The sequence below is a fragment of the Oryzias latipes genome, chromosome 23 (genome assembly GCF_002234675.1).
Source record: "Oryzias latipes chromosome 23, ASM223467v1".
In the NCBI taxonomy this organism is placed as follows: Eukaryota; Metazoa; Chordata; class Actinopteri; order Beloniformes; family Adrianichthyidae; genus Oryzias; species Oryzias latipes.
Window position 1 is genome coordinate 2,856,433 of NC_019881.2, and position 25,231 is coordinate 2,881,663.

General features: G+C 41.9%; 1 protein-coding gene across 1 annotated transcript in view; it reads right to left on the reverse strand.

Moving 5' to 3' along the window:
• The window catches only part of camk1d (calcium/calmodulin dependent protein kinase ID), a 117,304-nt gene that overhangs the window by 44,568 nt on the left and 47,505 nt on the right, over positions 1-25,231 (reverse strand). The window contains exons 2-3 of the mRNA XM_011473673.3: positions 16,356-16,487; positions 8,816-8,890 (exon numbers count right to left, since the gene is read on the reverse strand). Of these exons, the coding sequence (XP_011471975.2) occupies positions 8,816-8,890; positions 16,356-16,487 (207 nt within the window). The remainder of the gene's footprint in view (positions 1-8,815; positions 8,891-16,355; positions 16,488-25,231) is intronic.

Sequence of the window (25,231 nt, forward strand, 5' to 3'; positions counted from 1 at the left end):
TTTTCATGGCTACTAGTCCCTCCAATTCATCCTCACTTTTACTCACCTGGAAGTGTTTTCCTATCCTCCCCAACCCATCGTACCAGACCCTCTACTGAATGAAGAAGACCAGATCAGCCAAACTGAAGTCACCGAGGTCGTCGACGAGCTCCTCTGTGGCAAAGCAGCAGGAGTGGATGAAGTCCTCAAGTCCCTCAAGTCAACAACAGACCAGATCCAGGAACAACAGATCAGATCCAGGAACAACACATCGGATCCAGGAACAACAGATCCGATCCAGGAACAACAGATCCGATCCAGGAACAACAGATCCGATCCAGGAACAACACATCAGATCCAGGAACAACAGATCGGATCCAGGAACAACAGATCCGATCCAGGAACAACACATCAGATCCAGGAACAACAGATCCGATCCAGGAACAACAGTGTGGTTTCCCTCCTGGTTGTGTCAGGTATTGGGGCCAGGGTGGTTTTCCTGCTTTTATTTTGGTTAATTGTTTTACTTCCTTTTGTCCTCTCGTTTCAGATGTCTTGACTCCTCCTGTACAACAGTAATTCTCCCTCAGTGTTATCACCTGTCCTCCCTGTTGTGTTCACCTGTTAGTAATTGTTTAATAGCTCCTCCTGTTTAATAGTCTGTGTCTCCCTTGCATTCGTTGCTGAATTGTTTTGTGTTTGTATGAGAGCTACGAGCATCTTACCTTTATGTCCAGTCTGTTTCCTAATAAAAGGAACTTTTAATTCTGGATCTTTTTGCATCCTGCATATTGCACCCACACGGATCCTGACAGGTTGTGGAACATTGGACCAGCTCTAGAGCCTCTGTATGGACAATAAGGTCCTTGCAGTCAGTGATGCTGCTGCAGGCCATAAAAATGAAAATAAGGTTTTAAGACATCCTTTACAGCATGAAAAGTCAGGTTAATAAACTCATATTTCAGTTGTGGGACTGCATGTCCCATATGAGACCTGGACTGAGTGAGTAGGTGAGTGAGGGAGTGAGTGGGTGAGCGAGCGAGGGAGCTTTTGGGTTCTTGGAACCAGAAGCTACTTCCTGTTTGGAACGCCAGGGAAGAGGGGTCATGCTGTTAAGTTTCCATATACCCTGTGTTGCGACAGTATTCAGAACTTGAACTTTTCAACAAGTAGCTGGATGTTTACAGGTTTATAAGTAATTTAAATCCAAAAGGGGGCTGGGCCTGTCCACACACACTCAAATGTCACAAACATGTCTGTGGGCTCAAAAAAGGCCCACATACAAAACATGTCAACATGTACACAATACAACTAATGTTCACACACGCATACTTATGCATTGGGACCGACCCATGTGAAATATTTCATTTAATCACTCAAACTATTTGTGCAAAGGAGAGATAATACCTGTTCTATCTACCTGGTTTCGTTTTGTGTAGCTGTAGGGGTGAACCGCCATTTTCTTTCGTACTCCTTTTCTCCGGTTTATGTTAGTCCAGGAATGTTAGTGTTTGTTTTCCCTTCTCTTTTGGTACAGGTAAGATAACAGATTTCACTCAGGTGGGTTTTTGTTTGTTAATTTGGCCTTGGTTCACCCTGAAGTCTTTTTGCTTCACTTTTAGTTCTTGATGGTTGTGATTTATTCCTTTGTAAATAAATGTGTTATAATTGTTTGGAGACAATTCTTTTGGTGTTCATTTTAATGACAAATCATTTAACTTTTAGGTTTTGCTCCTCTAGGGCCCCTAGACGTAAAAAGGGCATAACATCTGGTCAGATGAAACCAAAATCCAACATTTAGGCAACAATGCGAGACGTTCTGTTTGGCGTAAAAGCAACACAGCTCATCACCCTGAACACCATCCCCACTGTCAAACATGGTGGAGGCAGCATCATGGTTTGGGCATGCTTTTCTTCAGCAGGGACAGGGAGAATGGTTCAAATTTGACAATTCCACTTCATGATTGTGTCCCACTTGATTCTTCACAGAGAAAATTACAGTTTTATATCATTATGTTTGCAGCCTGAAATGTGGCAAAAGGTTGAAGGGTTCAAGGGGGCTGAATACTTTCGTGAGGCCCTGTATAGTAAGTGTTACCCACCCACAACCCAAGGAACAAGATCATCTCTGTGATAAACTCTCTGTGGAGTGCACAGTGTAAGGTATTGACGTTTGCTGCTAAGCCCCGCCCCATTCTTCAGCTGATTACTCTCCAGCTTCACTGTTAGATGGCCTCACATTTGACTCCTATATACAGATGAGTGCATGGTCTAAACATTCTCTAGATGGCATCCAGGTGCTTTTGCTGCAAAGCAAGTCCAAATTATTATACCCCCACCACTGTGCTTGACAGTTGTTCAAGCACAGCTATTGGGTCTGAACAAATCATTTTGCCATGCGTAGAACTCTCTAAAATACCGGAAATAACCGTAGAAGAAGGAACTGCGAGTTTTGAAAAGCCGCCTCCGTTAGCTCACAAACCGTCCCAAAGCCGGTCCTCTGCTTGGAGACACTGTTCTCCTGGCAGCTCGCTCACGCAGAGCGGCCGGACGGACTGCGGTCCGAAACCTCCCCCGGGGCGCACCTGGTAACAAAAAACCCTTCCCTGCCCGCAAACACAAAGCTACAAGTCCGGCCGCTCTGCTCGGAAACACGGTTTGCACTGTTTGCGTTCCGAAGCCTCCTCTGGAGCGCCACACCGTCTATGCATGGCGTAAGCCAGCGCAGTAGTGACCCATAATCGGAATAAACCATTTACATTTACCACGATTGGATCAACAATCGGCATAATCCACCTATCTCGATCAAAAAAGAAATTATGATACGAATGAGTCTGATGGGGGAAGAGTATTCCCAACGGCGTGTTTACATGACGCATTTTTATTCTGATCAGACGTTCATTCCGGTTACTTTTATCCATGTAAACGGCTTCAGAGTGCTATGATAGGTTGGTGCTAAATTTCATCCCCAAATTGTTCAGATGACCTTGGGGTGATACGCACTTTTAGAAAAAAATGGCAGCTAAACTGAGACTTTTTTTTTTTTTTACAAAAGAACAATAACTCCTAAATTTGTTAGGAAGGGACTTCACAATACATCTCACCTTTTCTTCTATGATCATTACTGACAGATTTATTCGTCATCTTCTCTGAGGTGGAAAACTCTACCTTTTCTGTTCAGAGGCGCAAACCCGCTTGCCCTGTGTGTTTGTGGTGCGTCGCCACGGTAACAGATCAGATTAGAAGCCGCGGAAGTTAAACTAATCAAGTTTCTGGGAAAAAGAGATAGGGATGAGAATGAATTGCTAATCCTTTCTGCCTCCCTTCAAAGAGGACTTCAGAGGCGGGCAATGTCAGGGAATGACAGCATACCCAGCAAAGGGGGGGCTGCACGGTTGCATAAGTGTTTGCGTAAGGAGACCATGGCAATCAGACAGGAGCACCCACACCAGCTCACAACCACACAGGAAAAACATACAAACGACTGGAGCATGAAAGCACACAGACACTAAAAGCCAATGTGCACATTTTATAGAGTCACATTTTCTCATTATTTCAGGACTCTGAACGACAGACTGAATGTGTTCGTGTCTCAACAAGAAGCTGCGCATCACTGTCCTGTGCACGTTCTCACCTGTAAAATGATGAAGACTCTGCGCCACCTGCTGTTTGTGAGCTGAAACCTTCGTCGACTTTGTCCCGTCAGGGTATTTCCGGTCTTATAGGACCAGTTAAAGCTGCAGACAGCCCAGATGTTAAATGATTTCCACGTCAGATCGAACACGGGGTTTTTTTCTCCTCATCAGGTAGGATGGTGAGATTGTTCACTTATCAGCCTAATCAACACTTTCTGCTCAACATGTCTCGATGTTTCTTCTTAATCCGATTTGTTTAGCAAATACAGGAGTGCTGCAGAGTGGGTGAAACCTCCGTTTCATTGGTTTCATTGCTCCATTCGTATGTCTCTGCTGTCATACGTCCCAATCTGGGAGCTGTAAAAAAGTCCCATTGCTCTCTTGACGGGATGGTTGTGTTTTATAGCTGACAGCAGGCCTTTATTACTGCGAGCAGTTTGAACAGGCTGTACAGTATGGCACAGATGAAGCTCCATTACATTTCTCCAATAACCACAGAGCACACAGAAATCTGACCACAGCTCCTCAGAGGCTGCAGTCATTAGGCGCATTACAGGGACAAAAGCGCCGCGCTGCGATGAAACCTCCCGTTGCTTCCTTTGATATGAAGCCTTTTTCCACTTCTCACACACACCCACACCCACACCCACACCCCCACACACCCACACACCCACACACACACACACACACACACACACACACACACACACACACACACACACACACACACACACACACACACACACACACACACACACACACACACACACACACACACACACACACACACACACACACACACACCACACACACACACACACACACACACCACACACACACACACACACACACACACACACACACACACACACACACACACACACACACACACACACACACACACACACACACAGTGATTCACAGACAACGCATGTGCAAACATGGTTACTGGACTCATCATCATTATCTGTGTGATGAATGCAGCCGGACGGCTTTTGGGAAACAAACTCAATCTGGACTAATCCCATCATTTCCCATGGGGCTTTTCTCCGCTGCCGTTTCTCCTAAACTTCCACCGACTGGACAAAAAAGTCTTCAATACCGATGATATCAGTGGCGAAACAAATTCCGCCACAACGTAACTCCAACGGATTCTGAGGCTGCTGTTGTCTGCGTCAGAATTTCAGTGTTAAATTGGTTCAATGGCATAAATATGACCAAACACGTTTGAAAATGCAAAACACGGTAAGCTAAGATAGAAGGATGCATTGAAATGGCTAATATCCATAATAAAAGGGCACCAATGAGAGTGTGCACACCGACGCGAAAAAACGCCACGCGTCAAAGCGTCAAAAAAAAAACTGCCTCGGGTTCGTTTTTTTTTTTTTGACGCGTCGCGTCGAAATCTATTCGACCAATGAAAATGGCGCTTTTGCACACGTGTCTGGAGCTTCTGAAGTTACAGTAAAACACAACTTGGGGGCGCTCAAACACAAAACTGCCTTTCTGAGCACACATACCAGCGAAGAAGATAGACGCCAAGTAGCGTCTACACTGCCGCGAAGAAATAATGACGGACATTCTAAAATATCCCCGAACCTAGCACCAGTTGGAGCTACTGGTGCTGGAAATATTCATGTTTTCTTTGTATTATTCTGACAAGCGCGTAAATACTTGCTCTCTTCTTCTGAGTGAAAAGCGACTTTAAGAAGCGTTAAGTTGCGCAGCGCCACCTTGTTTACAGGAGTATTTCTTTCTTCTGTTTACATTAAGCGCCATCTAATGTCAGGGAATGAAATTGCATGTTCGTTCGGCTCATCGTCAGCGAAAATCGCCTGGGTGTGAACACAAAAGACGTGGTGAAAAACGCTGGCGAATAACGCCTGGCGAATATTCGTCCCGGTGTGTACGGGCCTTTAGAAATCTAAACCATTCTATAAAGATACAACCCGAAGCCAGACAAACTCTGAAAAACAACTCATTTAACTTTGGGAATGACCAAAACCAAAATCAGAACTTCACAAATCATGGAGGCGGTTCAGCAGAAGCTTCCACCGTTTCACACAGGTGATTTGGCAGAGAATTTTTCACGCCGGATACCCTTCCTGACACAGGGCGCCCCAGGCAGGCAGCAGTAGCTCATCGTAGCTCATTGGGACCCTGGGAAATGTACCCAGGTTTCCTGGAAACCTCAGTTGGCTGGGTGTCGGACCAGCCAACTGAGCCATCCAGCCGCTTCAGATTCTCAGACTGCATGTGGTTTTTCAAAATAGAAAAGGAGTTGATGATTTAGGAGTGTGCATCTTTATGCACAGGTATATCTTACAAACCAACCAACTGAATGATTGGTACATGACTGACATGTTTGAGTTTGTTGCAGCCTTGGTGTTGCATTCATGGACATCAATGTTGCATGGGTCAGACCTGAACAATACTGTTGAAACTTATTGGCTCAATATTTAATGTCTGCCAACACAATTTCTTTTTTAACTGCAATAGTGCAAAAAAAAACAACCCACACATTCAAAGATTACATTTGAATTTTACTTTTAGACCTGCATTAATGGTTGAAAAGATAACACTTTTTTTGTAGTACAGTGGTCCCTCTCTCTGTTGTTCACCTTTTGTGGTCTTGCAGTTTAGCTGATTTTTTTCAGCAATTTTGCATGTTGTTTTTCCTTTTTAACAGCACATTGTGTTGTGTTTCCTGTACAGGATACTTGCAAAGATTTTTTTTTGCTTTCTATTCTAGACTTATTTTTCTACGGAAGTTTTAACTTTAAGAGTTTAAATAAGAGAGAAAAGTGTGAAAATGTTCATTTCTGTCCAAGAAAAGTGTATAAATTGTGCAGTTATGGATTTTACAGCCGGGCTCACACTACATACAAAAGAAAAAATGCAACAGCATTACCCGAATCACAACTAAATTACCCGCAATACAACGATATAGCATTAACCTCAGCACAACAGAAATGAGGAAATTCAGTTTCAAACTATTCATCTTCTAGTTTGTCTCCGATAAACGGAAAACTTTGGTATCTTTTCCTCGTTAATCTTTCACTTTTCTCGTAAATTTACGACTTAAAGGTCGTAATTTAAAAAAAAAAAAGACAAAGAGCGTTAGATGCAGATGTCACTACGTGGAGAGCTGGGTAAATTTATATTATTAGACAAACGTATATTTGTAAGAAATTATAGTAAAAATACACCCTTATCTTGTCCGAATAACACGCAGCTCTAACCGTTGTTGTGCAAAGGCCAAGGAGAGGTTCATAAATCCAGACAAACCCCAGGGCCACACTGAAGTGATGGATGTGGGTGCTGGCAGAGCAGACGTGCAGGAGAATAGATCTATTCGTTGTGTGTTCGTTATGGCAACAGTGAGTGTGTGCTGATGTGCTGTTGTAGGTCTTGTTTTCAAGCCATTCTGCAATCTGCTGGATTCTTTAGCATTTAGCTTTCAAGATTGTCAAAAGAAAATAGATGGACTGAAAGGCAAGTACACAGGACATCTATCGGTAAATAAAAATTACAAACAGGCTATTTTTATATTACAAAAAAAAAAAAAGAGAGTAGGAAGGTGTCATTTTGGAGCTTCATATTTAAGTTTTTAATGACAAATTTTCTTCTTAGTTCATTGCATGATTGTATGTAAATTCATTTTAAAATCTGCTTGATTATCGACTTCTCCTCCAGTAGAGCTTTTAAATTTAAAAACTGTCCAGAGCCTATTGGAGAGCATCAGCAGTGTTGACATATTGACTTGATAGTGGATAGAATTACAGCCACTTCCCATTCATACATACGTGGAGCCTCTAAAGCTCACTGTGGCAGTTCTCAAGGTTACTGCTAAATGACATTATCTGGGATGGTCCTCGTTAAAGCTTTGCTTTACCTTTAAACACACGCTAAACAGATTCCACCAGCTCGAAAATCAAACCAGATGAGGAAAAAGCAGGATGACAGGAAAGAAAACAGAAATGAGGTGAGAAGAGGGAGGATAGACAGCAGAGAGCAGATGATGTAAAACAATTTCTGAGCGTTTCTTTAATCAGATTGTGAATCAGGAGCAGACAAGGAAATGTTTGAAATAGAGCTTATCTGTGTCATAGAATCGGCAGGCACATCTGCAGGGTGTTTGCTTTAAAAGAAAATAGTGAAATGATGGGACTTCATTTGCCAGAGAAGTGGATGATCTCTCGCATACCGTGGTAAACACAATGATCAGCAGCTTCCTGGGATCAACTGTTAGTTTGAACACTACAGCTTAACAGCTCAGAAAGAATTAAGGCCTCTGGAGTTCGGCTGGAAAACATTTTAGGTGATGTAAGTGCCAGCGGAGGAAATGTAGATAACGTTCATTTATTCTCTGCCGTCAGCCAGAAAACACTTCAACAGAAATATAAGTCTGAATGTGTTGGCTGTTGTGGTATCAGTGGTACCACTACACCAAAATGTGCTATGGTGTTGTGAGGTGATGCTGGGATAAGAAGGCATTTCATATTCAACAGTGATGTGAATGTTTTGTGTTTAAAAGGAGAGGATGAATGACCTGCTGGTCCAATAAGGCTAATTTTGTATCTTTAATTAATTTTTATTTTAAGAATTTTTATAAAATCTGATGAATATATGCATATTTTTTTAGATATGGAAGCGTTTATTGTTTACATAGAAGCTGATTGTTCATGGATTGGCATCTGTCCTCCCTCTCAACCAAGCATGTTATTATTCTGAGGAACTGCAGACATTTCATTGACACTTAAATTCTACGGGTCACATGACGTCTGCTCTACAGCTGTCACTTCTAAAATACAGTAACCCCTAAAAACTACAATAGAAGAAAAGTTTCAAAAGTCGAGTCGCAGCCCTGACATTAATGTTTTGCTGACATCCGCTCTGAACTGAACGGATAGATAGCTCCAATATAACTGGTTACATTTGTTGTACTGCTAATGTTAGGTTGGGGTAGTGAGGGGCTAGTGGGAGAGCGTGTAAAAAGAGAACCCTAACCAACCACCCATTACTTAGAGGGCAAATTCTAATGAACTCCCGCCGCTCTGCAGAATCTATGTCCTAAAGAACAACCCCAGTTTCATTTTTTTTTGTTAAAAACGGCATAATCATAATTAAAAGACATCTTCTGCAGTAGAGTGGGACTTTCTGTTTCTCTAAACTCAAAAACAGCAAGAGGAGACACTTACAGCTGCATGATCAGGTAGAGGTGGTCTGGGCTCTCATAGATGTCCTCCAGAGCCACAATGTTCTCATGCTTGATCCTGCAAAGGCAAAAAGACCGGCCGTCAGCAAACCATTTGCTTTTCTACACGTAGCATTGATCTAAGACACGCTGCATCTCCATGAAGAATTTCATCATTTTCACGACTTAGAAAACCCAAACTAACCAAAGGATCTGCGGTTATTTCAGACAATGCTGCACGGGGAATAACACAATGTAAAGCAGGTACTGTAACCAGAGGAACACATAACCGTCCGAGACAAAAACAAAACAATAAGAGGAAATGCATGGTAAGATGACACAGTTAAAACATCCAAAAGGAAATAAAAGAGTATCAAATGAAACGAGCATAACGTTGGTGGAGTGGGATTTTATCTGTTTTAAGGATCCGCAGTAGCATTTTGGACAGTCATTTAAGAAAGAGAGCACAAATCCAATAATTTCAGTAAAACAAAACAAATTCAAAGATTCAGACCCCAAAAATATATCAAAAAGCCACAATCCAGACTAAAATGAAAACTTTTTCTACTAACAGAGCGGTGTAAATGACATAGAAGCTGTTTTTGAACATTTCCCCATTGGATCCAGTTTTTGACTGTTTTTCATATAATTGTTCGTTTGTATCAAGGTAGGAGGGCTGGGGAGCATGAAGAACCCAAAATGCAGAGACGGAGCCACACGGTTCCAGGGCAAGGGTTTTAATTAACAAAAGGCGCTGCAGAGCAGGGTAACAAAACAAAACTCACTGTGGGCAAAACTTGAAAACATGGCAGCCAGGGAAGAGACGTTAATGGACCAGCACAAAAGGAAGGCAGAGACAAGACTTATATACAGACAAGACAGACAAGAAACAGGTGAACATGATCAGGACAGATTGGGACCAAGGAAGTAAAACTCAAAAAACTTGACAAAACAGTAAACCTTTCAAAATAAAACAGGAAACAGAACTCAAACATGACAAAAAAGAAAGCAAAAACCAATTGAAAGAAACCCGAACCATGACAGTTTGCATCATTTTTCTTTTCATTGAAATCTAATCAGCATGAGTATGAAAGCTTCCAGGCTCTAAATAAGCAGGTGAAAAACTTTAAAGACCCATTCTGATGAAAATGGAGCTTTTGGTGTTTTTAACATGTATTTTGAGGATTTTTTTGTTGGTGGATAACATATAAGAAAACAAGATTAAAGTATTAGAGTATTTTTCAACTCAAATGAATCAGTAGCAGATGCAAGAATGCTGTTGGAAAGAGCTTGTGGTTGTGACGTAGAAGCTACTACGCCAAGCAACAGACTCCGCGCTCCGCTCCATTCTGATGCATCCACCTGCAGACACACAGATCCATGGACGTCTTTGTTTTCCTCATCTGAGCTGGAATCTGGATCTAAACTGTACGGCTGGACAGCTCCGGTATTGCACCACTAATGTTAGGTTGGAAGGTGTGAGGCACGAGAGCGTGTGAACAGATGATCAGTAAAAATGCACCAAGAACATGCTAAAACCTCCAAACAGGATTTCTGTCTGCGCGCTGTCTTCCACTAAAGGTAAGATTGGGCCTAAAAAATCCAGCCCGACCCGACCCAGGCCCGACCAGTTATCTTGATTTGCAGGCCCGAGCTCGAAGCGAACCCGAAATTTCAATTTATCCTATAGTATTTTTGGCAGAAAAAAATGCAAGATTTTTTAAGGTTAAATAATCTACATATTTTTATGATCATGATAAATGCATTTGCACAATGAAATAACGCTGGAACACAGAATAAGAGGCCAGACAAAGAGAGTGAAAGAGAAATCTTGATGCATACTCGCTTAATTACGCGGAGAAATACTGCAGCTGCGCTTCCTGTTTAGTAGTAGTTATATAGCAATTACCTAATTAAATAAATTATTTATGTATAACAAGTATTCCTTAGTTTAGTATCCATACCCGACCCAGATTGCGGGCTTGGGTTTAAGAACTTACCTCTAGTCTACACCCAGTTGAGGTCGTTACAACAGAAATGAGCATTTTTTTCCGTTTACAGCAAAAACACTGTAAGAATAAATATAAAAAGCTCAATTTGCATTTCCCTTCCATCACATCTTCACGTCCGCTGATCGTCCTTTCACATTTCAGTGACAACTCATGCAGTAAAATATTTATTTTGGCATTCTATTGTTTGGCATAAGGCTCCGTACAATTCCATGAGATAAGATCTCCATAAAACTTTTGGGTAATAACTACCCCTAACGGAGCTCACAGGTGGAAGGAGGGGCGGGGGGGGGGGGGGGGGGGTTGACGAACGCAGCGCTTGCGGTTAGAAAGAGAGTGAACAACTGCACAACTGGACTTAAATAGGATGCAGAACAGGTGAGCTGATGAACTGAGGGGAGTAACCGAGTAAAACACTGCTGAGTATCTGCCTGAAAGGTGACTAAGGTCGCTCATTTCCGTGGTAACAGCAGCACAGCGAGAGTATTTAGAGGTGTGGCAGCACGATTAAATTTGTGCGCGCGTGTGTGGTTTAGCCAACATCTGCCCTGCAGACGGATTCCCCCCGGTGTTCCTAACAGACACACACACGAGCGCAGCAGGTGCACAGGTGAGCATCTAACAGCTATGGCAGAGCGGACAAACCGCTACGCCATGACTCACAGCCTCGCTAACACACCGGCATAGGTTTCAAAGGGAGAAAGTGTGTGTTTGAGCTCTGCCCGGGATAATGAAGAGCAGGAAGCCTACAGTCGGAGTGTAATGACACCGTCGGAGAGCTGATGTGAGCAGCTGCACCATGACAAAAGGAAGTGTCATTTCTCCTTTTGCTGCTTCCCTCCACAACACATGAATGAACATCCAGACCTCCACGGTCAGCATGTCAGCACTGGAAAATCCCTGCTGATAATGCATATGATGGTACTGTCCTAAAGTAAGCAAACATGAAGGACAAACAGGTCTAACAGCTGCTGGAACACATCCAGTGATGCTGTTGTAGAATGAAGAATATGATGGTCGCTATCATCATCATCATTATTATTATTATTATTAAAATGCAGTAGATCTGTGGACAAGTTTGAGGTGAAACCATTGACTGTATGCGAGACCTGGACAGAGTGACTGAATTCTCTCACAGAAAATGGTTTACTTCCGGCACCAATAAAATGCGGCCAATTCAGTCGCTATTTTATGAGGAGACGTAGCTGCCATGTTGGAACCAGGCTAAGTCAGTACGCAGGGATCGGTCTAAAACGGTCTGACCCATTGTCTCTATGGCAACCAGTCTCACCAATCAAGAGTAAGGTTGTCGCAAGTCCACAACCTTTTCACTTGAAAGCGGGCTCGGGAGAATTTGTTCATTAAATGTTTTGAAAGTTTGACGTGGGGGCCAGCAGGCGACAAATGCCTCCATTGAGGCATCTGATAAATGATAAAGGAGAAAATGTTAAAAAAATGGATTATTAAGAACATTTAAGAGAAAAGGTAGCAGACCAAGAATAGTTTTTCTGACCAATAGAATGACTGAGTAGCAACTGTTTATTTCTCTATAGAAGTCTATGGGACTTTGGCTTCTTGGAGCCAGTGATTACTTCCTGTTTGGAATGCCAGGGGGGCGGAGTCACTCAGTCTTGTTCTCTTATACAATCAATGTGTGGGATTTAAAATTAAACAATTAGGCAAGTCTGCAAAGGACTGGCGACCGGTCCAGGGCCTACCCAGCCTTTGCCCAGCAGTGGCTGGGATAGGCTCCAGCAACCCCTGACCATTTTTCTACTTTTTTCCCACCAGAAGGTGTGAAAACTGTCTTTTTGCACGTTTTCCTCATTGTAAAATTAATTCACTTTCTCATACAGCAGAGCTATCGTCTCTTACGGTCCTGAATGACTGTCAGTCCTCATTGATGTTCTTCATCGCTTTCATTTAAAAGCCCATTTTTCTAAATGAATGTCAGCCTCTTTACCTCATGTTATAGTGTTGCACTGCACACCCAGGTCAGCTCAGTTATTGCATTATTTAGCAAAACAGTTGGCTTTGTGCACGCTGCAACAATGCATTGCTATAGGGCGCGTAAACCCAGCTGTTATTTCTAACTTTGTTACATGTTTTGTAGGTACATAGAGTTCTTTATTTAAGCTCAACCTCCCATTCCCTGTGGACGCCTCCTCTGCCAGTACCAGTACTTCCATAAAGCTCTGTGCTGTGCGTTCAGTCCTGTTGATGACATTCCCGTTTGAAAACTGTCAGAGATTTCATGTCGAGTCCAGAGCGACATCAAAGTTTAACTTTGATCTCCTTGGCCAATCTCACATCTATACATTACATTTAGATTTTCAATTGGTTATAGTGTTGAATTGAAGTCCATGTCTAAAAACAATAGCATCATGGTGCAGTTCTGTTATGACTGAAGATTTTAGCTCAAACAAGGTTTATTAGTTCTGTCAATTCAATATTTTTAACATATGCGTTTTAGTTTAAATTATTATGTGAATTCTTTTTTGGTTTTATTAAGATTTTTTTTGTTAATTTTAAGACTCAGCCCTTATTTTTTGTTAGTTTATCTACCAAGACTTGCACAGAGAAAGCTCACATTTCCTTTCATTGGGACTATTTTAGCGCACGTCATTTTAACCAACAACAAAAGGGAGTTAAAGGCAGACAGGAGCATTTTAATGACCGTTAAGGTTTTCTACATAAAATCCAAGATACAGTCTTCATTATTTTGTTCAGACTCCTTGGCAATCGGCAGATTTTGAGTGAGGCCTTCTTCCACCAGCAAGGGCATTGAAGATGAAATGTGGCTGGGTCTTTCAGCATGACAACAATCCCAAACACATGTTGCCCGGGTAACGAAGGATCGGCTTATCAAGGTCCTGAGAGCCTAGCCAGTCTCCAGATCTCAACCCTGTAGAAAACCTTTGGAGGGAGTTGACAGCCCGTGTTGCCCAGCAACAGCCCCAAAACATCACTGCTCTAGAGGAGATCTGCATGGAGGAATGGACCAAAATACCAGCAACAGTTTGGGAAAACCTTGTGAAGAGTTACAGAAAATGTTTGACTGCTGTCATTGCCTACAAATGGTATATAACAAAGAGTTGAAGTTTTGCTATTGACCCCTAATTTACAAATAAATTCTAAATAAAAAAAATAAAAAATAAATCAGAAAATGTGATTTTCCGGATTCTTTTCTCATTTTGTCTCACAGTTGAGGTCTACCTCTCTCATCTTTTTAGGGAGGACTTGCACAGTTGGTGGCTGACTAAATACTTGTTTGCCCTGCTGCATGTTTTAAACTTCTTTTTTAAGGTGTGTCCTTAACACTGGTCCAAATAAAAGCTGTCCTAGCTGGGTTGCGTATTATAAATAAAGCACAAGTGGGCAGCACAGACTGGCTAAATAAAGCTACACACTCGAGTGCAACACACATTGAAAGCATGTGACACGAGTCACCACAACAGCCTCTCTGTATGGATTTATATGTCAACACACACATGAACACAAACGCACATATGTGCCGCAGCCACATCATCTCTGCCTGCTCTGTGTTACTGCAGCTTCCCCATTCGCCAGCATTTTCCTCAAAAGCTGCAATTACACTTCACGTTTTGGACCGCGCTCACATTCTTCAGCTAAACACAGACATCTTCTGTCACCGTGAAGCCTCCAGGATGTGCAGAAGGTGCTTCTGGTACCACGGACAGTCTGGCGTACACGTTCCAGAAGTTTTCAGAGCACTGGGAAAGGTGGTTTTGTCTGTCTTGGCTGGGGTGCTCAGACCTGTCATGAATTCAGTGTTTTTTAACCTTTTTTGAGCCAAGGCACGCTTTATTCTTGACAAAAATCTCGCGGCAAAAATTAAAAAAGGAGAAACTCTATAGTCTGTATTGATGTACAGTCCCTCCATGATCTCACAGGCATTTCTGTGATAATTGTGGCAAAAAAAGCTGGAAGTTGCAGCTGTTTTTTTCTAAAAGTTGTAATAAAAGTTAAGTCAGTATTCAGTAATAATTTTAAACTAAATTATTTGACATTTTACTCTGATAGTTTTTTTTCCCTCTTTTATGTAACCTCACAAAAAAACAAACATATTATTTCTAAATAGTGATTTATTTTTTAAATATTTATTTCAATGTTGGTGCAAAGGCAACTGTTTTTTTGAACAATTATATGATCAATATGTTCGATATATTTTATACAAAAGTCTAACATTGTATTTATGTTTTCTGTAGCTACTCAAAAAGTGAACATGTTGAAGTTTCATTAGTTTTTCTTTTGTCTTAATCAAAGATGAAGTCTTTGAAAACTTTAACAAAAACCTTTTATTTCTTTTTAGATGATTAAATTGTTTGAATTTAGTTTAATTGTGTCTGTTGGCCACTTCACCTTCATCCTGTTTCTTAAACGTTGTTATTACTTCTTCTTAAGTTTAACATATAAAATAATCCAGACGTTCTTAGAAAGTGTTTCAGTTACAAAGATGACTTGGACCAAACTCTGGGATGTTTGGCTGTTAAGAAACACAAACCTGGAAGGAGAACTAAACTGTTGACCTCTGACCTCTGATTTCCTCAAGAAGATTTCAAAACTGGTTGATGTGTGTTCGTTGTGCTTTAAGACGTTTAACAGGGAAGAGTCATTGTACGCTGAGACGCTGTCACTTTAACCCAATGCATCCTGGGAGATGTAGTGATGGCAGACAGACTCTCTTCTCTGAGCTTCATTCTTTTGTTCTCTTGTTCCACGGTCTGACACCGGATTCTGTGGAAAGCTACACCGCTAAAGACGAACTTTAGCTGGTATTTTTGTTGGAACTGAGAGACTTTATGAGCAGAATCAGAACAAGGAAGTGAAGACTTAAACCACTTGATGACATATGATTAAGCCTCCAAGAATGATTGGTGGAGACAGTTAAAGGGGCGGGACTTTTCCTAATACAGAGCTGAAGCTACGGCTAAATCGCGGTACCGTCATTCTTATTAAAATGTCTTTAATAGAATCAAATAAACTCAAAGAAAAAAGTATTTTACTATCTTTCATATTCCAAACTACTCAGTGTTTATCAGGTCCTGTTTGGATGAACACAGAGCTGATATCCTGGAGATGGGAAATGTTTTTAGATCAGTGAAAATGGGTAATTGCAGACGGCACACTTGACCATCTCACCATTACTGGTTGAAAAACACTGCATTAATCACAAAGCTGGACTGTAAAGAGCCATATTGAACCAGCACTGATGCAGAACCGCAGCCAGGAGCCATGAAATGTCAGGTTCTGTCTGCAAAGCATGAGGTACACCCTGTGCTCCGCAGGTTCCCCGTGTGACAACAAAAGCCCCATCAAGGTGCGCAGCCAGAGGTCGGCTCCGCCCACTGCTAATGCTCTGCAGCTGCTTAGCGCCGTATGTGAGGAAAGGTGGGGTGCCGATCGTGACTTGGGCTTTTTTTTTCTGCTCTGAAGACAGAGAGAGAGAGCGAGGGGCGATGCACGGTTGCCCTGGTAACGGGAAAATCGGTGGGCACGTGTGTCTGCACTCACTTCCTCAGCACGGCGATCTCGTTCTCGATGCTGCTCTCCTTCCCCTTCAGGGCCTTCTTGGGGATGCACTTCACCGCAAACATCCGGCCGCTCAACTTCTCCTGGGCCAGAACCACTTCGGAAAACGCCCCCCTGAGAACGCAAACACACACACACAGACTTCACATGCGGCAAAACACAACAACGTCCTGACTCTCATTACAAGAAAACATTAAGAAATCAACTTATGGTCACTTTAGATTCATCTATTTCCTCTGAAGAGCCACATGGCTAAAAATGTACAGTAACACTAAACATAAGAGTCTCTTTATTCGTTTTAATTTCTGCATAATAAAGCAGTACTCAAATAAAAGACAATTTTATGCAATACTTTGCATTATTAAGAGTATTTTTTAAGCATTAGTGACTTATAAAGTGTTACAAAAAGCACTAAATTCTAGAAGAAAAAAAATCTAGCAAAGGATAATCATCATTTGATACTTGTGTTTCATATAAAACATGACAGCCTTCTATCAGCAACTCGTGCAGTTGAGTTTTTGTTAGGTATGTGCTAAATAAAGAGTTTTTTAAAAAAAACAAATTAGTTTGGTACTGAATTAGGGACAGGGAAAGTATTTAAGAAGCTTAATGTTTTTAGTATACAAACTAATCTGACTGCAGGAAATGACTGTTGGCCAATTCACTAACGCATTAATCAGTTTATTAATTAACATTAATTAATAAAAAAATATTTTTTATTAATTAAATAAAAAAAATAATAATAAAAATGACTTAACAATTTCGAAGAATTTTAAAAGGAATACAAAGCAGAGACCAACATTGTACTAAAAGGAGGTTGCAGGCTGATAAAATGTGTGTGTCCAGCCCCGGCCCCCACATTTCATTACTGCGGCCCTGTCGATAGGTGGATCTTTCCAAACATGTTACCTGACTAAAAGAACTTTCTCATCCCATAAAAAGATTTAAAACCATTAGAAAAGCAGAAATATGTTCAAGACCCACTCAGATAAAAATGATGTTTTTGGTGTCAGCATGTTCTTGGGGCCCTCTCTAAGGCCCCACATGAGGCCTTCACCAGCAGGAGGAGCACATTCAGCAACACACGGCTGTCCCAGCGCTGCTCCACAGAAACAATGAAGAAATCTTTTGTTCTTCGTCCCATCAGGCAAGACGACTCTCTGGCAGAGCATCTTAAAGTTATTTCTTGTCATTTTTATTTTTATTTAATTTTTTTACCCACTGATTTTAAATTATTAATCTATTTATTTTTTTATCTATTAATTACGACAGAGTTTTAGGGCCACCAAAAAAAAAGTAAAATTACGACATTCTATCTCGTAAATTTAGGAGATAAAAACTCGTAAATTTACGAGTTTTTGTCTCGTCATAGATTAACAAGGAGAAAACACCGAAGTTGTCCGTTTATCGGAGCATCGCTTGAAGATGAAAGATGTGAAGCTTTCTGTGAAGCTTTATTTCCGGACTATTATAGGTTTAAAACAAAGAGATTCTGAACTTTGGCGACTCAAAATCAGATTATTGTTTGTAGAGGCGGCTTTCTGGGGTTCAGTGTCAGTAAAGCGGAGTTTCATTTGTAAAATTAGGAGCTCAGAGACACGTTTGGGTGCAGAGGATCGCTGCAGCTTTTATTCTCCTTTTCATTCACAAACCCTGAAGTTCATCTGTCACCATCAGATCCGAACACCAATGCGGAAGTAAACGTCCCGTTTCATCATTAAACGACAAAGATGAATGAAAATTGTCTATTATATTAGCATTACAACGTTGAAAATGCCAAAAAAAGTGCTTCTCCTCAGACGGAAGCGCCACACAAACGTAGAGATCTTGTCTTTGGTGGAGGAAGAAAGGATTGAAGTGGAAAGCTGCAGGGACACCGATGGCTTCATCGGGCTGCAGAGATCCTACAAACTAACCATCAATAAATAAAACTTTAATAAATTGTAAATCTCTTTCTGCAAGTATCTTCTGTGAGAGAGCTGGATGTGTTAAATTTGTGTGCTTTCTTGCAGAAAACCCTGGGGCCGTTCAGAGTGAAGCCCATTTTATCAAGCTGTCCGTCAGCCGTGAGGATGCCTGTTCTTCAAAACGCCAACAGAGCAGAGTGCTCACACTGAAGCAGCTTGTCGCCGTCTTTGCAACAATTCTAATGCCCTTCGGCAAGACTCTTGCTCCCGTCTCACCCTCCACCCCCTTCCCCCCGTCATTCTCTTTTAGCCTCTCACCTCACGCTCTGCAAATCTCTCAGAGTGACAGGCGATCATGGTGCCTGTTGCCCCTGGTGATCGAGTCAGACCGTCTGGAAAGCAACAAGATTACTTCAATTGACTCCCGCGCTCACAACAATCACTTGCTTGGGCCGACAACGGCCGTTGGGGATTCGCTGACGTCAAAGCTTAACCAAACAAGTGGCGCGTGCTGTTAGTGTTGCTGCTTCAATCAGTTTCATGTACAGAGGCAGCAGCACACACGCCTGCGGGTTCTCATTCACGGGCTTCAGACCGCTACGAACGGGTTCCACGCAGACTTTCACGGCTGTAGGCGTTATTGCACGACACAAAGAACTCCGTTTAGTTTGGCACCCTGTCGTTTAATCAGAATGATCACTGTAGTGAATTACAGTTTATTTCAAATGAAAAATTACATTTCGTCCACACATTCATACATAAAGTTCAACCAATGTGTCATTTTAGGTGTTATTCTTCCTAATAATCCATCCATCCATTTTCTGAATCCACAGAATCCCTTTCGGCGGCATGGGATTGCTGGAGCCTATCCCAGTTACTCTTGGATGAAGTTTGGGTACACCCCAGATGGGACACCAGTCCACACACATCCAAGGAACATTTTGAGTCACCAATTCACCAATGGAAACCCATGCATGCACTGGGATTTGAACCAGGGCCTTCTTACTGTGAGGCGAGAGTGCCAACAACTGAACCATCATGCAGCCCCTCCAAAAAATACCTTTGGAAATACATGACGCGTTTAAACAATGTAAAGTAATACAATTTTGTAGAAAGTCATTCTCTGGATTCGCCTTACGCTTTAATTCCTGTGACCTTGTTGTGTTTTATCCTCTCTACAAGTGATTATTATTCCGTCCCTGAAAAAATATCTCGTCAGTCAAATACTAATCCAGAAAAACGAAGCTTTCGTAGTTTCAGTTTCAAGTATCAACATCTGTGCATCACAAAGTGGAAATTAGGTTTTAATAATTCAAACATTGCTCTTCATTAATATTAATTCACTAATTATCATTTTAAAAAAATAATTACAAGCAGATCTTCAACAGTTTTGTCTAAATGGGTGTATTTTACTTAACAGTGAAAGGAAATAATGTATTCTTCAGTCAGATTCTGCAAATTGTTCCACTTAAAAGGGTGAGTTTGGTCGGTAATGGTAATCAGATACACTTCAACTGTGAGAGACAGAATATAAAAAAAAACCTCATAAATCACTGTTTGATATTTTCAGAACATATTGTATAATAGAGAAGAAAATACGTATTTATCTCCTTCAAACAAGCAAAGATTCTTTCCTTTTTAAACCTGTTCCTTCTTCAAGAAGCTCTTCTATCCTCCACTCGTTGCTTGCATTAGTGTAACCTGTCTGAACTGCTTATCTGTAGAAAAGACACCTGTCCAAACCCATAAACATTTAGACTGCAACCTCTCCACCAGGGCCAAGACCAAAGACCTGTCAAAGAACACAAGAAACAAGATTGCTCACCTGAACCCCACTGGAATAAACCAATCTACAATAATCAAGCAGTTTGGGGAGATCAGCTGTGATCACCTGAAGAGAGCTGGGACCACAGTACAAAGGTCACTTTAGTAAAACACTACATGGTCATGGTTTCAAATCCTCCAGTACTCCAAAAGTCCTTCTGCTTAAACCGGCACATGTCCAGGCCTGTATAAAGTTTTCCAGAAACCATTTGGATGATCCAGAGGAGAAATGGGAGAAGGTCATGTGTTCAGATGGGGTGTGTATCGGCAAGAGTCTGCCGATAGGATTCGTATCCCAATACACATCCCACGATACGATACGTATCCCAATACACATCCCGCGATACGATATGTATCCCAATGCACATCCCACGATACGATTCGTATCCCAATACACATCCCACGATACGATTCGTATCCCAATACACATCCCACGATACGATACGTATCCCAATGCACATCCCACGATACGATTCGTATCCCAATACACATCCCACGATACGATACGTATCGCAATGCACATCCCACGATACAATACGTATCCCAATACACATCTGACGATACGATACACATCCTGATACGCGTCCCACGATAAGAAATGTATCCCGATGTTGTACTAGAACACATTTTCTTATTTTTTTATTAAGTATGACTTAGAAAAAAACTCTACCTGAATATCAATACGCAACAGTCAATATTGTCTGATTCCACAACAAAATATATTTCACTTTTAGAACCTTATTGGTTTAGGCATCTTCATTTTTTTTATTCTTAAAGTAGGATTGAGCAAATAAAGTTATTTTCAATATTGCTTAATGTAGCTTCTCCAGTACTTTTAAAGGGTTCAGGAGCCGGAACAGTGCTTCAAAACGCAATCAAATCAAACAAAAAACAATTCTTTCCAGAAACAATAAAGTGATGATGATGAGGCAGCATGACAGGATGAAGGAGACGCTTTAATGTGGCAAAGATGCTTTATTTCCATGACAGTCTGCACTGCAGCTCCACTTTCTCACACGTGGAAGTAAACACGGATTTCACCGCTCATCGCCACGACGATGGTCTTTCTTCAGAGCGTTGGACACATCACTCTGATCCATCAGGACTAGAATCTATTGCTGGGAGGTTCTGCAGAACTTTGGCCTGCTTTGCAGACAGCATTTTGGCTCCGTGCATTAGCCTATTAGCAGCTGTGCAGCTGCAGAGCTTCACTCGTTCTTATCCAAGTCCGCTAAAAAGCACAGCAAACCGCGTTTTTACATTTGCTGGCAGAAACATGGCACAAAGTTTCAGTTGAGTACCCATCCCCGTGTCGCATAACAACAGAACAAGCTGCTTCTCTGAGGTCTTCCTGTTGTTTTGTGCATGTAGAGCTGCTCAAAAAGGATCAGTGTTCTCTGCTGCCAACTAGTGGTCAGAGGTTGAAGTGGAAAACAAGAGTCAGACGATGAAGGACGCTCATAAATAATTCAATAAATATAATCCTGGCAGCATTTGGAATCCATACAAGTATCGCCACATGAACTATCGTTATTTATCCCCGAAACCATTTTTTCTAACACCCCTAGATGAGACCAAGATGGAACTCTTCAGCATGAACGGCAATCATCGTGTATGAAGGGGGAAGACTGCACTCAATGGGGGTGGAAACATTATGGTTTGGGGCTCCTTGTTTTGCAAAGGCGACAGGATGACTGATCTGTATTAAAAAATAAACGATGACTCTGTGGAGGGAGCTGAAAGTCCATGTTTTCCAGCAACAGCCCCAAACATCACAGCTTTAGAGACAATCTGCTTGGAAAATAGCAGCTACAGTGTGGAAACCTGCAGAAATGTTTGACCACTATCATTGACAACCAGCGTTACATAACAAATAAAGAGGTGAACCTCTGCTTTAGAACTTTGCTTTATGATGAACATTACAGACCAAATTCTTTTTTTTTCTTACGTGGAACAACTTGCAAAACCTAATTGCCAAAATAAAATCAAAACAGTGGTAGAGAGAACCTATTAGATAAAACTGGATTCAGCTTCAGACACGCAGCGGCATCGCCACAACAACAACAACAGCAGGAGAGCAGTATACTCCACTTCACATGATATCAACCAGAAATTCATTTGCCTGCAACCCAAATGCACACACTGCAGAGCAGGCAGGAGGAACCTCTAGCAAACATCTGCCAGTTGATTCCAATAAGCCTTTTGTGTTTGACAGCCTGGAAGTCCCCGCTCGCCGTGATGCGTGGCAACGCCGCTTACATTTCCTCCGTTTGAATCCGCGTACCTGTCAGTCGAGCGCTGCTGCCTCCATCAGCGCGCCGAACAGGAATGGATGGGCTCCAACTGCGAGTCTGTGTTTCTCAAACAAGAGCATTTCCAGCCCGTCTTTCACTGGAGAGCGCAGGGCAAGAAAGAGATAGAGGGGGAGCGACGGCGAGGTGACGGTGACACATTGAACAGGCAGACTGACAGCAGCCATCAGGAGTCGTCAATGTCAAACTGAAAGAATGTTTCAGTCATCACTTTCTGTGGTGCACTGAAAAAGAATCTACAAACAAACCATCAGGAAGAACATTGTATCCGTTTTTTAGCTAACCAACAGAGAATCTAGAGAAAAAGGATGTTCTGTCTGTGAGATGTTACAACAGAAGAACATGAACGCTCACAGCATGTTGACAACCCATCCAGTCATCCATTTCTCAAGCCTGCTAAATCCCTTTCAGGTCACAGGGTTGCTGGAGCCAATCCCATTAACTGTTGGGTGAAGGCAGGCTACACCCTGGACAGGTTGCCAGTCCGGCGTACGGCTGCTAACCAAAATCCAGCTGGGAAAGTGTAACTTTGAGCCTTTGGTATATTGCTTCTACAACAGCCTACATGACAGGTGAACCCTTTTACAGCTCAGATGTCACCGACGACTTCTAAATAAAACGCTTTTTGACATTCTGTAACTCTTTGGCTGTTTATGCAATCAGCGTGAATCCGCTGATTCTGATGCGGAGAAAAGCAGCTTTTCGTATCGACGTTGCACCGTTATGCAACACATGACAAACTAAAGAGTTAGCGTTCACATCATTAACACATCACGTCTGTCTTGCGACAGAATCAGCTGATTTACGTCGATTGGGTAAACAGTTCATTACTGTAAAGGCCGCTTTGCTCCGCTTCAGAATCTTCTGGAATTAGGTTTATTGTGTAAATGGTAGAGAGTTACGGTACTGAAACGAGCTAAAGCTTCAGTGTTAATTCAATTCAATTCAATTCAATTTTATTTGTATAGCCCAAAATCACAACAACAGTTGTCTCGATGGGCTTCGAAGTAAAACATGAACTCAAAAGGATCATGAATACAAAGAGTTCAATAGGAAAATACTAAAATGAACTAACAAACTGACTAAGCTATACTGGACATCCCAGCCCTTAGACCCCCTTTGCGATAAGGAAAAACTCCTAAAAAAAACGTATTCCGGGAAAATCTAAGAAACCTCAGGGGTGTCCACATGAAGGAGGGATCCTCCCCCAGGACGGACAGGGGATTTACCAGAACTCTTAGAGAAGAATTAACTTATCTAACTCTACAACTACATATATAAAGTCCAGCAGACGAGCTTCATCCAGATGGAGTTGGGGGGACAGTCAAAGGCGCGAGTCGAGCCTGAGACAGGAACCACAGCCAGGTGTAGGAGCAGGAGCAGAGACGAGGTACTCGGTCAGGTACAGATGGTTAAAAGTATTTGTTTCATTTACTATATGCTATGAAACAGTAAATGTGCACTGACTCACAGCTTTATAAGTTCTACATTTTCCCAGTAAGACAAGCTTTATCGATGAATGAGGTTCTGTGTCATAAAATGTTTGCATTGATGTGGCAAGGGTTGGGCGATGTCCCTTAAATTGGCAGTTGACGATGTTTGCTGTAAACCATTTTTTAATTTTTGGTTTTTATATAATTATTATTCGTTATTTTACTTTATTACTTCATTTATTTTATTTCCCAAATAATGACTCATCCGCGATGATCCAGTATGAACTGAGGGAAGTGACTTTAACAAAAATAAATAAATAAATAAACAAAATAGAAAAGAAGTAGTCCGCTCCTGCACTTGATTGGTCGGATGGACCGGTGGACAGAGCGACCGTGTCTCTGAGCAGAGCAGCCGGACTTACAGCTTTGTGTTTGAGGGGAAGGGAGGATGCTTTGTTACGTGTGCGCTATGTGTGGGAGACTTGAGACTCCGATCCGTACCGCAGCTCTAGGTGAACGAGCTACCAAACTCAGGAGAACCGGGTCTTCCGGTAAAAGTGTGTCTCCGGGCAGAGCTCGGACCGTCAGCTCACACAGCGGCTTTGGGGCGGTGTGTGAGATTTTCAAAGCAGAAATGTCGCTTAGTCCTTAGAAACTGTTCAAACAAACACGTGGATTTGTGATTCCAGTCGTGTCCAGACAAAATAAAGGCTGATGTTATTCCCACATATTTACGTGCAGATTGCAGCATTTCCCGCATGGATTTTATGTTCATCAAAGGCTAATGTTGTTAGCGCATGTTAGCATACTGCTAACCCTGGCTTCTTTCCGGCTCCGTTCTTCCACAGAAAAAGCACTGACCACACGGATTAAAATTAAAATGATGAGCGAACAGGCGCTTCATAATAACCGTAACATTAATAAAAGCACGTTTAGAAGATCGTCTTGTATATTACGGAGCTGCCAGGTATCTATGTTTGTAGCTTCTCAGCGGAACTCATTTCCTCTTCGGGTATTTCAAACACTACTGCACATGTGCGAATGATTTATTCCGACTGAAAGTGTGACCCATTTGAACGTTTGTTATAATCTGAAAATGCTTTTCTGGGCCCATGAACACGGTTGAATTCTAATCCAACCATAGATCCTATCGAGATATTTTGCACATGTAACCGTGGCTTATGGTGTCGACTCGCAGCATGGGGGGGGTGTCTCTCCATAGTGAGGTCAGTCACCCATTACGGCACAACCCTACTGCAAACCCACTTTCCCAACAAAAAACTATTCTGTTTTTGAAGTATTTCTGCCATTCAAAGATAATCAAAGGTAGAATCTGTTAATGGCGGCAGTTTAGCTGAGGCGGTAAAGCAGATCGTCCAACA